At 46.1% G+C, this 14,294-nt stretch overlaps 1 protein-coding gene across 3 annotated transcripts in view; it reads left to right on the top strand.

Moving 5' to 3' along the window:
* The window catches only part of LOC121543564 (CUGBP Elav-like family member 2), a 146,086-nt gene that overhangs the window by 23,346 nt on the left and 108,446 nt on the right, over positions 1–14,294 (top strand). For 2 of the 3 annotated variants that reach the window (XM_041853527.2, XM_041853535.2), the window contains one exon: positions 6,305–6,340. The exons of the other annotated variant lie outside the window; for it this stretch is intronic. In XM_041853527.2, the coding sequence (XP_041709461.1) occupies positions 6,305–6,340 (36 nt within the window). Of the gene's footprint in view, positions 1–6,304; positions 6,341–14,294 lie in introns of those variants that run through there. 3 annotated transcript variants of the gene reach the window in all.

The following is a 14,294-nucleotide window of genomic DNA, read 5'->3' as shown; positions in this document are numbered from 1 at the left end:
GTGTGCTTACATCATGTATGCATGTTTCTGTGGAAACCATGTTTAACCCTTAACAATGACCTGAGCACAACCCTTAGCACCCCCTCCCCTGGCCCCCCACAGTAACCTCCCACTATAACACTCCCACCCTACCTCCGCCTTTGGGACCAACTTTAGATGGATTTGTGTGGGTTGTGAGGGGGCGTCCATAAAAATATGGAATGGAGGGAGAGAGTGGAGGAGAGTGGGGAGATGTGGTGAAGCGGGGAGATGGAGGGGTTGAAGAGAGAAGAGGTGAAAGTGAGGATATGATAAGTAGGGCCGGGACGACACCAGTATTGCGATACTCGCAAGGAAGCAAAACACGAAGCAGAGTTAACTTCTTTAGGAAAACCACTCTAATATTAAAAATAAACATGATTATGTTGTCATCCAGAGTCACATTTATTTATTTTCCAAGCTACAGCACCCAATATTTTACATACAGCAAAGAGTTTGGTCTGCTTGGTGTTTTTTATTTTTGCTATGGAAAAAATATTGCGATACTGGTATCGTCACTGTCCTAATGATGAGGGTATAAAGTAGAGAGGGAGAGTGATAAAGGAAGAAGAGAGGAGAGATACGAGGGGCGAGGAGAGGAGAGGAAAGAGGCTAGAGGAGAGGAGAGAGGGTTAAGAGGAGAGAGGGTTAGGAAGGGAGGGGGTTAGGAGGAGAGAGGGTTAGGAGGGGAGAGGGTTAGGAGGGGAGAGGAGAGAGGGTTAGAAGGGGAGAGGAGAGAGGGTTAGGAGGAGAGAGGGTTAGGAGGGGAGAGGACAGGGGGTTAGGAGGGGAGAGGTTTAGGAGGGGAGAGGAGAGAGGGTTAGGAGGAGAGAGGGTTAGGAGGAGAGAGGAGAGAGGGTTAGGAAGGGAGAGGGTTAGGAGGGGAGAGGAGAGAGGGTTAGGAGGGGAGAGGGTTAGGAGGGGAGAGGAGAGAGGGTTAGAAGGGGAGAGGGGAGGTGCAGTAAGGTCAGTAATGTGATTCTCTCTCTGTTTCCTCTGTCTGTTTGTCATTCTGATGGCACGTTATGCAGATGAGGAGCTAATATGATATCTCTGCTGAGCTGATGGATGTTTCAAATGATATAACGGCTCTGAAAAGCATTTCCCAGGCTCTGTGTGTGTGTGTGTGTGTGTGTGTGTGTGTGTGTGTGTGTGTGTGTGTGTGTGTGTGTGTGTGTGTGTGTGTGTGTGTGTGTGTGTGTGTGTGTGTGTGTGTGTGTGTGTGTGTGTGTGTGTGTGTGTGTGTGTGTGTGTGTGTGTGTGTGTGTAGGACTATATTACTATGTGTTATTCCCTCCATGCTGACATGTGTTTTTTCATATAAACAACATGTTCAATCTCACTGTAATATTTTCTATCTTTGAGTAACACGGATCTGTTGATTTGATGATGCAAAAAAAGTGTGTGTGTGTGTACGTGCCCCTCCCCGTTGTTGGGCTGGTAGCCATAATAACAACGGGGGGAAATCAGAAGGATTCTCTGCAGACTTCATTAGTTAAAACAAAGCCACTTGTCCATTTGGGCTCGTCTGCAGCCTAATTGATATAGATTTTAGTGATTTGCTCAGGGGTGGCGAAAAGCATGTTGGGTGTCATCGTCAATGTTGCTTTTCCTCTGTGGAGCACGCTCACTAGCGATCTCTCTTTTTCTCTAAAGCATTAACAACACTCTCCCTGATTTAAAAGCAATAGAAGCAGCAATCGTTTTTTCTCGCTAATTGTTACCAGAAAGTGGGCTTACCTTTTCAAAGGCACTTTACCAAAGCCTTAGCAGTGGCTAACAGCCAACATTTTCCTATTCTAATTGCTCAAATGTGTTTCCACAAGAAATAGAGGTTACATTAGCGTTAAAATGGTATTGACTCTGCCTAACTCAGACTTTTGCCCTCCTGATTTATGGTTTAACAGTGAAGTTAAGGTTAGTCTAGTGCAGGTCTTTGGCCTTCTGATGCAATGGTATATTCTAACAGTAAAGTTAGCGTTAGCCCATGCCTAGGATTTCTGATGGTATTTTATCAGTAAAGCTAGAGTTAGCCTTCTGATGGTATTCTAACAGTAAAGTTAGCATTAGCTTAGCTAAGCCTTTTATCAGGTTGATTGATGACAGTCCTCTCTTTAATGTGACACATTATGATCATATCAATTTGTACTCTGTTCTCATCGACATCACTTTATAGCTCCTCCATCTCACACAGTCCATCGAGCCGGACCGTAAATCCTGCCTCTAAATGATGCCCCGCCACTACGCTTCATAAACCAACCAACCATCTCTCTCTCGCTCTCTCTCTCTCTCACTGACTGTCTCTCTCCCTCTCTGTCTGTCTCTCATTCTCTCTCCCTGTTTCCTTCTCTCTCCCTCTCTCTCTGTCTGTCTCTCACACACTTTCTTTCTCTCTCTCTCTCCCTTCTCTCTCTCCCTTGTCCTCGATCCCTCTCCCTCCCAGTAGACAGTGTGGATGTGAGTGTTTGAATCAGGGTGGGATTAAAATGTAATATCAGACTATTTAAGAGATTAGCGATTGACATTTCACCGGCTGAGTCTCTACAATCTGATGAACTGGCATTCATATATTGATTTATTTTCAGCTTGTTTTTTTTCAAGCTTTATTCATATGGGAAAAAATAGATGTGATATCAATGTCCCTTTATGAGCTGTCTTGTCATAGGCTTTGGAGCTAAGTCACTCTGAATTGGTTGTCAGGGATATTTGTTGAGGGGTGAAGTATAGCCTTTAAAAATGGAGACTCAATAAGGTGAAGAAGACGAAAGCAATAGACAAGGAAATGAACGATTTTGTCACCTTGGCTTTAACAGACTAAAAGCAAGCTCTGCATGGTTGGCATTGACCCTGGTGATAAAAGCTTGAGATGGAATGGCATAGTTAGAAAAGAGCGCTAATTGTTTGTAATTATAACAAACGTTAATTCTGCTCAATTATGTTGCGCATCAGTCAGGTTTAACAAGGTAGCGGAACGTGAAGTTTAATACGAGTCGTTCTATAGTTTGTCAAGTATGTTTGATCTATGAAACAGAGTCTGCATAACAATTGTTGAAAATGTATGTATGAAATGCATGATGTACATATGGCTCAGAATGGGTTAATCATGCAAACCATGTTTTGTGTGTGATGAATATACTGTATGACACATGTTAACATGACAATTCATTTCACTGCTATGTGTAGAACAGCATACTACGTAGACCAGTATCTATCTATCTATCTATCTATCTATCTATCTATCTATCTATCTATCTATCTATCTATCTATCTATCTATCTATCTATCTATCTATCTATCTATCTATCTATCTATCTATCTATCTATCTATCTATCTATCTATCTATCTATCTATCTATCTATCTATCTATCTATCTATCTATCTATCTATCTATCTATCTATCTATCTATCTATCTATCTATCTATCTATCTATCTATCTATCTATCTATCTATCTATCTATCTATCTATCTATCTATCTATCACGTTCTTTCTCCATCCACCCTTCCCATCTCCCTTTTTTACTATTTTCCTCTGCACAATCCGGTGCTGGGGGCTGGTGCCTTGAGGGGGAAAGGGAGAGAGAGGGATGGGGGAGGGGAGACTGGAGTCTTTCATTCTCTCACTCTGTCACGTACCATCTTCTCTCTCTTCTCTCATTCTCTCTCTCCCTGCCATCCATCCCTGCCATCCATCCCTATAAGAAATTAAAAGGAATCAAACTATTCATATGCTAATATCATTTCGATTTGTACAGAATGGATTATAAATTAAATGTAAAATTTACCATTGTATGTTCACCATCATTGCATCTGGTATTAGTATAGAAAGTGATATGAAAGGGTTAACAGTGCCCCTTTAAGATGAGAAGACCATGATGTCACTCAGCACCAGGGCTCGCCCAATCCCAACCCCCTGTTGTGCTTGGCATGATGTCATAGAGAATAATCATCCAATGGGAGTATCGTATGAATGTTGGGGGTGGGCCCCATCTGACATCATACTTTCAACACAGCTGGCCTGACTTAAGACCTGGCACAGTCTCGGAGTTTGTCACCAACCATTACACACACACAACACACACACGTTCACACCTGTTGAAGTGGATCATGAGAGATTTGGTAGTGTACATGCATGCCTATATGTGTGTGTTATGTGTGCACATGCATGTGTGAGAACAAGGCAGGCATGGAAAGAAGTGTGAAAGACAGATGGGCTGAGAGAGAGAGAGAGAGAGAGAGAGAAAATCCAAAAACCACATTCCGAGATTCAAGAGAATGACAAATACACACAGTACCCAGAGTGTGTCTCTGTGGGAGGGATACATCTTGGAGTGTGTCTCTGTGAGGACCATGTAAACAGGGTAACCAGGGAGGGATGTATCTTAGTGTGTTGGCAGCTGGCTCCTTGTTTCTCCAGTGATGCAGCAGCCCCAGTGACTGTGTGTCAAATTGCCAAATATGCCCGTCTGAATGCCTGCCTGATCATAGCATGGTCCTGCCACCTGCAGACACCCACAGCACGACCACAACACTAACATAACGCTAAAGAACCATTCAATCAACATTCACTTCTACTCCCAGGGAGGGTTCATGTCTTTGGTCTTTATTTCATCCACCATAGTGGTGTAATATCTGGTCTGTTGGTGCATTTTGGCTAGTGACTGTATTATCATAAGCTATGTTGATGCACAGCAGACTTCTGTTATTATGGAGTCCGAATGGGGCTATGTACTGTACAGGAACATGATCTAACATTGCTGTCAAGCTCTGATATTCCTTTCATGCCAGAGCTGGCGTTGTCATTAAGTTATACAGTGGAGCTTTGAAATATGTCTTTTTTTAAACATTTTGATGCATTGTTGGCAGGGTACCAGGGAAAGGGAACGGGGGATACCTAGTCAGTTGTACAACTGAATGCATTCAACTGAAATGTGTCTTCCGCATTTAACCCAACCCCGCCTTAATCCCCCGGTGGACCATTCTTGATACATACGGAAAATTGTTATGTGAAAAAACCCGCAACGTTGCAGTTCTTGACACAAACCGGTGCGCCTGGCACCTACTACCATACCCTGTTCAAAGGCACGTCAATCTTTTCTTGCCCATTCACCCCCTGAATGGCACACATACACAATCCATGTCTCAATTGTCTCAAGGCGTAAAAATCCTTCTTTAACCTGTCTCCTCCCCTTCATCTACACTGATTTGAAGTGGATTTAACAAGTGACATCAATAAGGGATCATAGCTTTCACCTGGATTCACCTGGTCAGTCTGTCATGGAAAGAGCAGGTGTTCTTAATGTTTATACACTCACCGTACATCTTCTCATGTATCGGTTGCCTGTCTTTGTGTGTGTGTGTGTACGTGCCTGTGTGTGTGTGTGGGTAGTTGAATAATGGGTGGGTTAGTTAGCATCATGGTCTGAGATGAAACGGACAAAACGTAAGCCTTTGAAATGCAAAATGCAGAAAGACTGCCGATTGGCCACTGTGCTGGGGAGCGGATGGCCGTCTTTGTGTTTCCCCCACATTTCATCATAAAACACACACACACACACACACACACACACACACATTATTAAAAAGGGAATAGCTAATGCTTTATTATTTTATTCATCTATGTGACACAAAGCACACTAATAGGCTGCAGCTTGCTGCTCTGGAGGAGACGAAGTGTGACAAGCGTGTGTGTGCACATGCATGTGTGTGTGTGTGCACAATTGTGTGGACACACAAACAGGAGAGTTGAGTCTCCACTGGCAGGGCCCAGGGACCAATTTATTTCCACGCAGTAGGAAGAACAGAGGGATAGAAAGGGGGTGGAGACCCAGTGGAACAGGAAATAGAGATGGGCCCCACTGTTCACTCAGATTACTTGGGACAGAATGAAACCATTTGTGTTTGGTGTGTGTGTGAGTGAAGTGGGGAGATGATTGTATGTGTGTGTTGTTCTCCTGAGTCAAGGATTACTGAACTTTATTTATTTCAGGTCTTTTATCCGTGGAGACGTTTATTGCCGCAGTGGACTAAAAGCATTTATAGACACACACACACACCTATACACACAAGTAATGTACACCTCACACAAACGTGCACATGCATTTTATAACGGAACCTTTTAACTGAACTCATCCCATCTCTCTCTCTCTCTCTCTCTCTCTCTCTCTCTCTCTCTCTCTCTCTCTCTCTCTCTCTCTCTCTCTCTCTCTCTCTCTCTCTCTCTCTCTCTCTCTCTCTCTCTCTCTCTCTCTCTCTCTCTCTCTCTCTCTCTCTCTCTCCTCTAACAGGCAGGAAGCCAGTGACCTCTCTGGACCCATACAGAGGTAAGGACCCGTTTCTACTCTCTCGTTTCATGTTTCTCTCCTCTCTTCTCATCTTTGATCAGCTTTTATGTGTGTGATGGGTTAGCAACAGTACTGTACCACCACCACACAGCTCTCATCTCCCAGACCAGAAGTACTCTACTAGCTAGTGTGGCCCCAGCAGAATGTCTCCCATCTCTGAGCTGTTGTCTGTAAGCCTGAGAGAACAGGGAAGAAAACGAAAGACACAACAGAAACAGAGGGATGGAAAAAGATTCACTGGGGAGGTAGAGATAAAGAGGGAAGGAGGAAAAAGACAGAGGGTGAATTGAGGGTGTATATAGGGAGAGAGAACAGAGAGAGGGAGCTAAAAGGAGAGACGCGAGAGAGCGGGTGGGAGATGTGACGAGGCTCAGATCTATGGCCGTGCAGGGTCATTAAACCCAAACCCCATGGCGACAGAACGAGACAACCAAGGAGAGGGAGGAAGAGAGAGGTTTAAATAAAGGGCCCATCTTAAAATAGACACACCTATTCCTCATTTGGGATTGAGTTAGCAGGGAGGATAGGCCCTTTCGGAAAGCCTGTCTCTCCTCTCTGAACACACCAAAGATCTGACTGATCAGCCTTCCACCTTTTCAAGGACACTTAGGCCTGTTCACACACACACACACACACTACACACCACTAGGCCTTGTACAGGGAACATCTGTAGCTGCACAAAATAGATATTACAAAACACACTAATCATTTATCTGTCAGACGCAGTTAAGGGGGCCTTGGCCATTGTAGGAGATTCTGTGTGCGTGTGATAGAGAGAGGGTTAATGGTGTTGCATTTACCCAGGGAAGAGCAGGGACAGCAAACGACATGCATATGCAGATTATCTGCTAACGAAGCAGAGCGAGACTGACTTCAAAAGGCATCCGGCACGAGAGAGAAGCAGAGGGGGAGAGAAGAGAGAGAGAGAGAGAGAGACTGAAGGAGAAAGGGAAAGAGAAAGATTTAGGTTGTAAATAATTAGGCAAGAATACTTTGGTTTTGTTTTCCTCTCTGTTTGAGAAAAATAAAGCTGTGGGACACAAACACACACACACACACTGTTATCCACAGTAATCCGCCACACAGCTGTGTCGTTCCGGAATGTGTGTTTACTTCCTTTACCCCTCCCCCCCGCGTTCCTCCTCCCCGCGTTCCTCCTCCCAACACACACACACACTCACAAAGAGAGCTTGGTATATACTTTTATCCTGAGTGTTTTGCTCCCCTAACGTTCTCTGGTGGTTTGATTGACACTGGGCTCGTTATTCAGCAGACATTCTGCAGCGTGACTGAGACTCAGAGCAAGGTGTGAGAGACGGGGAGGGGTGTGGGGAGGTAGAGAAAGAGGGCGATGAAGGGAAGGGAGGAACAAAGGAGGAGAGGGATGGAGGGGAGGACACGGTGCAATGAGGGGATATTAGGAGGTGGGGAAGTAGAGAGGGGTGAGGGGTGATTGATAGAACATGGGGGAAATAAGGGGGGGTGATATTATTATTATTATTATTATTATTATTATTATTAGCTCTGGGCTAATTACAAATCTGAGATGGTGATTATGGACAATAAGAGAGACCAGCTGATAATTAGTAGAGGCTACTGAACACTATAACACACAGCCTACCTGGACCTGACCCTACTTCCTGACACACACACACTGGGATGTTTTGTATTGTAGTAGTGGTGCAGTAGTGTAGTACAGGTCGCTGTCCCTCACTGCTAGCAGCATGTGTTAGTGCAGGTATTTTACTTTATAGCTCCAGGCCTTCAATTATTCTCTGTAATTATGAGTAGAGCAGCATAAAGAGAGAAACAAACACACACACAGAGACACACACACACACACACACACACACACAGTAGAGTGTATAATTACTGGGGGGCCACACAATGCCCCGTCTCAGTGTGCTGCGTCTGTTATTGTCTCTACGGCCACCGCACGGCAACGGGCATCTCACCGCGGCAACAGCGTTAAACTATAACGGTGGACACGGTGGCCCCAGCCTCGGCGCCACTGAATATTCATGAGAGGGGCAGTCTCACTAGATGGCAGTGCAGCCAGCGCCTGGCATGGCTATGCAGATGGACTCACTGGGGAGTGTGTGTGTGTGTTTGTGTGTGTGTGTGTGTGTGTGTTGGCAGCATTGAGGATGACTGGGGTTCATACGTAGACTGCAGACTGTGTGAGCTCACTACACAGCATTCTCTGAGACTCAAATGCTGGAAGAAGAAAGCTAGAGGCTTATACCATCTCTCTCTCTCTCTCTCTCTCTCTCTCTCTCTCTCTCGCTCTCTCTGCCACTCTGCCTCTCTCTCTGCTTTTCGCTCTCTCTCTGCCTCTCTCTCTCTCGCTCTCCTTCTCTCTCACTCTCCCTCTCACTCTCCCTCTCTCTCTCCATCTCGCTCTTTCTACAGTAGTTTGTGTGGTTATCAGTGTTTCAGGCTCTTTGCTGAGTTTCTTATGTATTCCCTGGTGATTGGCAGCAGATAGAAGCCTTCACAACAGCCAGCTTCACAAAATACAGGAACACACACACACACCACTCACTCTGACGCTTCAAACACACTCGTCACACACATCCCAACTACCATCCCAAAGCCACAGATGAACACATCACAAATCCCCCCCAAACATATAAAGTACACACACACACACGAGCCATGTAAAAGATGGTACTGTATTAGGTGTGCTGGTGAGTGTTGAGCTGAGATGTAGGTGGGGAAACAATACCATCAGCAGGTCACATTCACTTAGCGTTTGCACCAGGGTCTTGCACGTGTTATTTCACACAGGGGAACATACAGCCACTCTGAAAATATCAGGTACATGAGCACAGGTACAAAGATTTGAGATAGTATGTATTTAGTATGATGATGATGGGGATGATACCATAGATATTTTCCGAAATAGTAAATGATTTCCTAGCTACTCTTTAAACCGATGCATCCTCATTGTTTGTGGCAGATATCTACTCCGCCCATTCTAGCACAATCACTGTATGTCTGTCTGTATGACTGACTGTCTGTGTGACTGTGGGATTAAATTCTTATTGGGTTTTAATTGCAGAAGGCTTTTCTGGTGTCATGTTCGGTGTTCATCCATTTTTCATCGAAACACATGAATTATGAAGAGACTAACAACAGGGAGGGGCAGAGAGATGGAGGGAGAGAGATGAAGAGGAAGGAGAATAGACATGTTGAATTCAGTTGGGAGTCTAGTTCTCTCTCTCTGTCTCTCTCCCTCCCCCTCTCTTTCTTTCTCTCTCTGTCTGTCTCTCTCTCTCTCTCTCCCTCCCCCTCTCTTTCTTTCTTTCTCTCTCTCTCTCTGTCTCTCTCTCCCTCCCCCCCTCTTTCTTTCTCTGTCTCTCTCTCTCCCGCCCCCTCTTTCTTTCTCTCTCTCTGTCTCTCTCCCTCCCCTTCTCTTTCTTTATTTCTCTCTCTCTTTCTCCCTCCCCCTCTTTCTCTCTCTCTTTCTCCCTCCCTCCCCCTCTCTTTCTCTCTCTTTCTCCCTCCCTCCCTCCCCCTCTCTTTCTTTCTCTCTCTCTTTCTCCCTCCCTCCCTCCCCCTCTCTTTCTTTCTCTCTCTCTCTTTCTCCCTCCCCCTCTCTTTCTTTCTTTCTCTCTCTTTCTCCCTCCCCCTCTCTTTCTTTCTCTCTCTCTCTCTATCTCCCTCCCCCTCTCTTTCTTTCTCTCTCTCTTTCTCCCTCCCCCTCTCTTTCTCTCTCTCTTGCTCCCTCTGGAACATTCCCTCTCTTTAGTAGACACACAGACAGAGAGACAAGGTGTACACTGCACAGACGGGTCCATCAATCTTCACACAGTCCTGTAGGGATCATCACACACACCTACTCACTCAAACACACACACACACACACACTCTACAGGATGCCATTACAGTGCAAACAGGACAGAGGTATGTTGGGTAAAACTGATCCCTGGAAAAACAAATTAACTGCACACTAGCGAGGGGTGGGTGTGTGTGTGTGTGTGTGTGTGTGTGTGTGTGTGTGTGTGTGTGTGTGTGTGTGTGTGTGTGTGTGTGTGTGTGTGTGTGTGTGTGTGTGTGTGTGTGTGTGTGTGTGTGTGTGTGTGTGTGTGTGTGTGTGTGTGTGTGTGTGTGTGTGTGTGTGTGAGTGAGTGAGTGAGTAAGGCCAGTGAGAGGTGATAGTCAGACCAGATTCAGATCAGTGACCTGGAACACATTGGGTACTGAGAACTGATTCTCACACACGCGCACACACACACACCACACAGTCAGACAGAGGTAGACATCCATACCGTCTCCTTATAGCAAGATGTCAACAGACCGACGCCAGACACAGACAGACAGACACATTTTCTATACACTTTGTCTGTGGAGGAATGCCAATATATAATCAGCTAATCAGAAACCTATGTGAGAATGCATTTATCAGTTACCTAATCAACCATGATATACATGGAAACCTATATCACAGTAGGGAGGGAAGGTGTGAGAGGTTAGAGGTCAGAGGTTCTAGCATAGTGGTGCACAGTGGGTAGTCAATACCCCCAGCTGTTGTCAGTTATACAGTACACCCACCCACTCCACCTCACACACACACTCATCCCCCTTATCTTACCATCCCACCCTCCCCCCTCATATTGGGCTGATGAACCAGTCCAGACATGAGAGCAGGTTTGACAGGCTATCCCTAGCCCCCGTCCCCCTGCTCATCCTCCCTGCCCCAGGGTTCTCTGGGATAGCGGAATGTTTTCCTACCAGCTGATGCTCTCTGTGAGGGGAGGACAAGCTTAATATCTGTACCAACACTGTCGGAGAGAGAGGGAGGGACGGAGGGAGGGTGGGAGAGACTGAGGGAGGGAGGTAGGTAGAGAGGGAGGGACGGAGGGAGGGTGGGAGAGACGGAGGGAGGGAGGTAGGTAGAGAGGGAGGGACGGAGGGAGGGTGGGAGAGACTGAGGGAGGGAGGTAGGTAGGTAGAGAGGGAGGGACGGAGGGAGGGTGGGAGAGACTGAGGGAGGAGGTAGGTAGAGAGGGAGGGACGGAGGGAGGGTGGGAGAGACTGAGGGAGGGAGGTAGGTAGAGAGGGAGGGACGGAGGGAGGGTGGGAGAGACGGAGGGAGGGAGGTAGGTAGAGAGGGAGGGACGGAGGGAGGGTGGGAGAGACGGAGGGAGGGAGGTAGGTAGAGAGGGAGGGACGGAGGGAGGGTGGGAGAGACTGAGGGAGGGAGGTAGGTAGAGAGGGAGGGACGGAGGGAGGGTGGGAGAGACTGAGGGAGGGAGGTAGGTAGAGAGGGAGGGAGGGTGGGAGAGACGGAGGGAGGGAGGTAGGTAGAGAGGGAGGGAGGGAGAGACGGAGGGAGGGAGGTAGGTAGAGAGGGAGGGACGGTGGGAGAGACTGAGGGAGGGAGGTAGGTAGAGAGGGAGGGAGGGAGGGTGGGAGAGACGGAGGGAGGGAGGTAGGTAGAGAGGGAGGGACGGTGGGAGAGACTGAGGGAGGGAGGGAGGTAGGTAGAGAGGGAGGGAGGGTGGGAGAGACGGAGGGAGGGAGGTAGGTAGAGAGGGAGGGAGGGTGGGAGAGACGGAGGGAGGGTGGTGGGGGGTCTATTTAAGTCCAGATACTGTAAGCCTCTCTGTTTGGCCTCTGGCCCTAACTGAGCTGTCTGCTGGATACATTGTAAGTGTAGTATAGCATTTCTGGATCCAGTAGACCTTCAGTATACAGTAGACCTTCAGTATACAGTATACCTTCAGTATACAGTAGACCTTCAATATACATTAGATCTTCAGTAGACCTTCAGTATACATTAGATCTTCAGTATACAGTAGATCTTCAGTATACAGTAGACCTTCAGTATACAGTAGACCTTCAGTATACATTAGATCTTCAGTATACAGTATACCTTCAGTATACAGTAGATCTTCAGTATACAGTAGACCTTCAGGATACAGTAGACCTTCAGTATACAGTAGACCTTCAGGATACAGTAGATTTTCAGTATACAGTAGACCTTCAGGATACAGTAGATTTTCAGTATACAGTATGGGTATTTAAATTTTTGTGTGTATCATAATTTCTTTCTTTCTGTGTGTGTGTGTGTGTGTGTGTGTATGTACACTGAGTATACAGAACATTAAGAACACCTTCCTAATATTGAGTTGCACCCCCGCCTTTTGCCCTCAGAACAGCCTCAATTTGTCGGGGAATGGACTCTACAAGGTCTCGAAAGCATTCCACAGGGATGCTGGCCCATGTTGACTCCAATGCTTCCCACAGTTGTGTCAAGTTGGCTGGATGTCCTTTGGGTGGTGGACCATTCTTGATACACACAGGAAACTGTTGAGCGTGAAAAACCCAACAGCGTTGCAGTTCTTGACACACTCAAACCGGTGCGCCTGGCACCTACTACATACCCCGTTCAAAGGCCCTTAAATCTTTTGTCTTGCCCATTCACCGTCTGAATGGCACACATACACAATCCATGTCTCAATTGTCTGAAGGCTTGAAAATCCTTATTTAACCTGGATTTGTTTTGTACACTCAGTGTATGTGTTTGTGTGCGCGCGCGCGTGTGTGTGTGTGTGTGTGTAATGTTGGGAGGGAAGCTGGGTGTGAAGTTTTTAGCAGAGCTCCAGATGGCTGAGAGACAGGTGAGCCAATTAGAGAGTCTCACTACACGGCAACATCATCACAACCACTGGAACGTTACTGCAGCACATTCACAACACTCACACAACGTTACAGGAACACCATCACTACACCATAACATTACTGCAACATTAAGGTCATACACTTTACCTTGCTATAACATTTACATCAACCCTCTTAAACGGTATGTCCACTACTACACCTCAACAATACAGCTGTACACTCTGTTACATGACAGCAATGTTGACATCAACACCGTCCTACTGTACATCGACATAGAAACTTTACAGCCATACATTTTAACTTTCGGGAACATTCTGTACTTACAGTATAATTAAGCAATAAGGCACGAGGAGGTGTGGTATATGGCCAATATACCACGTCTAAGGGCTGTTCTTATACACGACGCAACGCGGAGTGCCTGGATACAGCCCTTAGCCATGGTATATTGGCCATATACCACAAACCCCAGAGGTGCCTTATTGATATTATAAACTGTTTACCAATGTAATTAGAGCAGTAAAAATACATATTTTGTCATACCCGTGGTATACGGTCTGATATACCACGGATGTCAGCCAATCAGCATTCAGGGCTCGAACCACCCAGTTTATAATCCAATACGTTTTCTCTCTCTCTTTCTAGACACGGTACACAGAATGTGCCAGTCTGCTACTTCACACAGAGAGAGCGATATGAGCAGATTTTTTTTGTGCGTCCCAAAATAAATCTGTCCAACATAGCTGATATTCATTATCATTCTAATGATGTGGAAATGTTCCGCGAGAAAGAGTGAGGGAGGAGAAAGAGATAATTTTTGAAGACAGACGGCAGAATCTAAACACAATACTACTGTCTCTCTCTCTCTGTCACATTACTATAAACAGACCAAGGGCAACTATATCGCAAAAATTAAACTCCAAAATAATGAAGGAATTTACTAGTAATGAGCCTTCTCTCGAACATTGTCACACTCACAAATGCACATACTCATGCACTCAGGCATACACAGATATACACACCGACACACACGCGCACACACACACAACCTCTTACATTCACATACACACACTATCTATTCACACAAACACTCTCCAACTCGGGGCAGGCGACCTGTTGTGTGTTTTCTCCACTGTTAAGAGATAATTGACAAGCCACGAGGGCTGCTTTCCCCTTAATGGAAGGTGACAAATTCATTTCTGTGTGCTAATGCCTGTAAATGGAACAGCCCCGCTTTCCCCTGCTTTCCAATGCACAACCACAGGCACCTGTCTGCGTGGGGGGGGTAGTGTTTGTGGGTAAAGTG

Source organism: Coregonus clupeaformis, unplaced genomic scaffold, assembly GCF_020615455.1.
Source record: "Coregonus clupeaformis isolate EN_2021a unplaced genomic scaffold, ASM2061545v1 scaf0439, whole genome shotgun sequence".
Lineage (NCBI taxonomy): Eukaryota > Metazoa > Chordata > Actinopteri > Salmoniformes > Salmonidae > Coregonus > Coregonus clupeaformis.
This window is presented reverse-complemented; position numbering and strand designations above follow the sequence as displayed.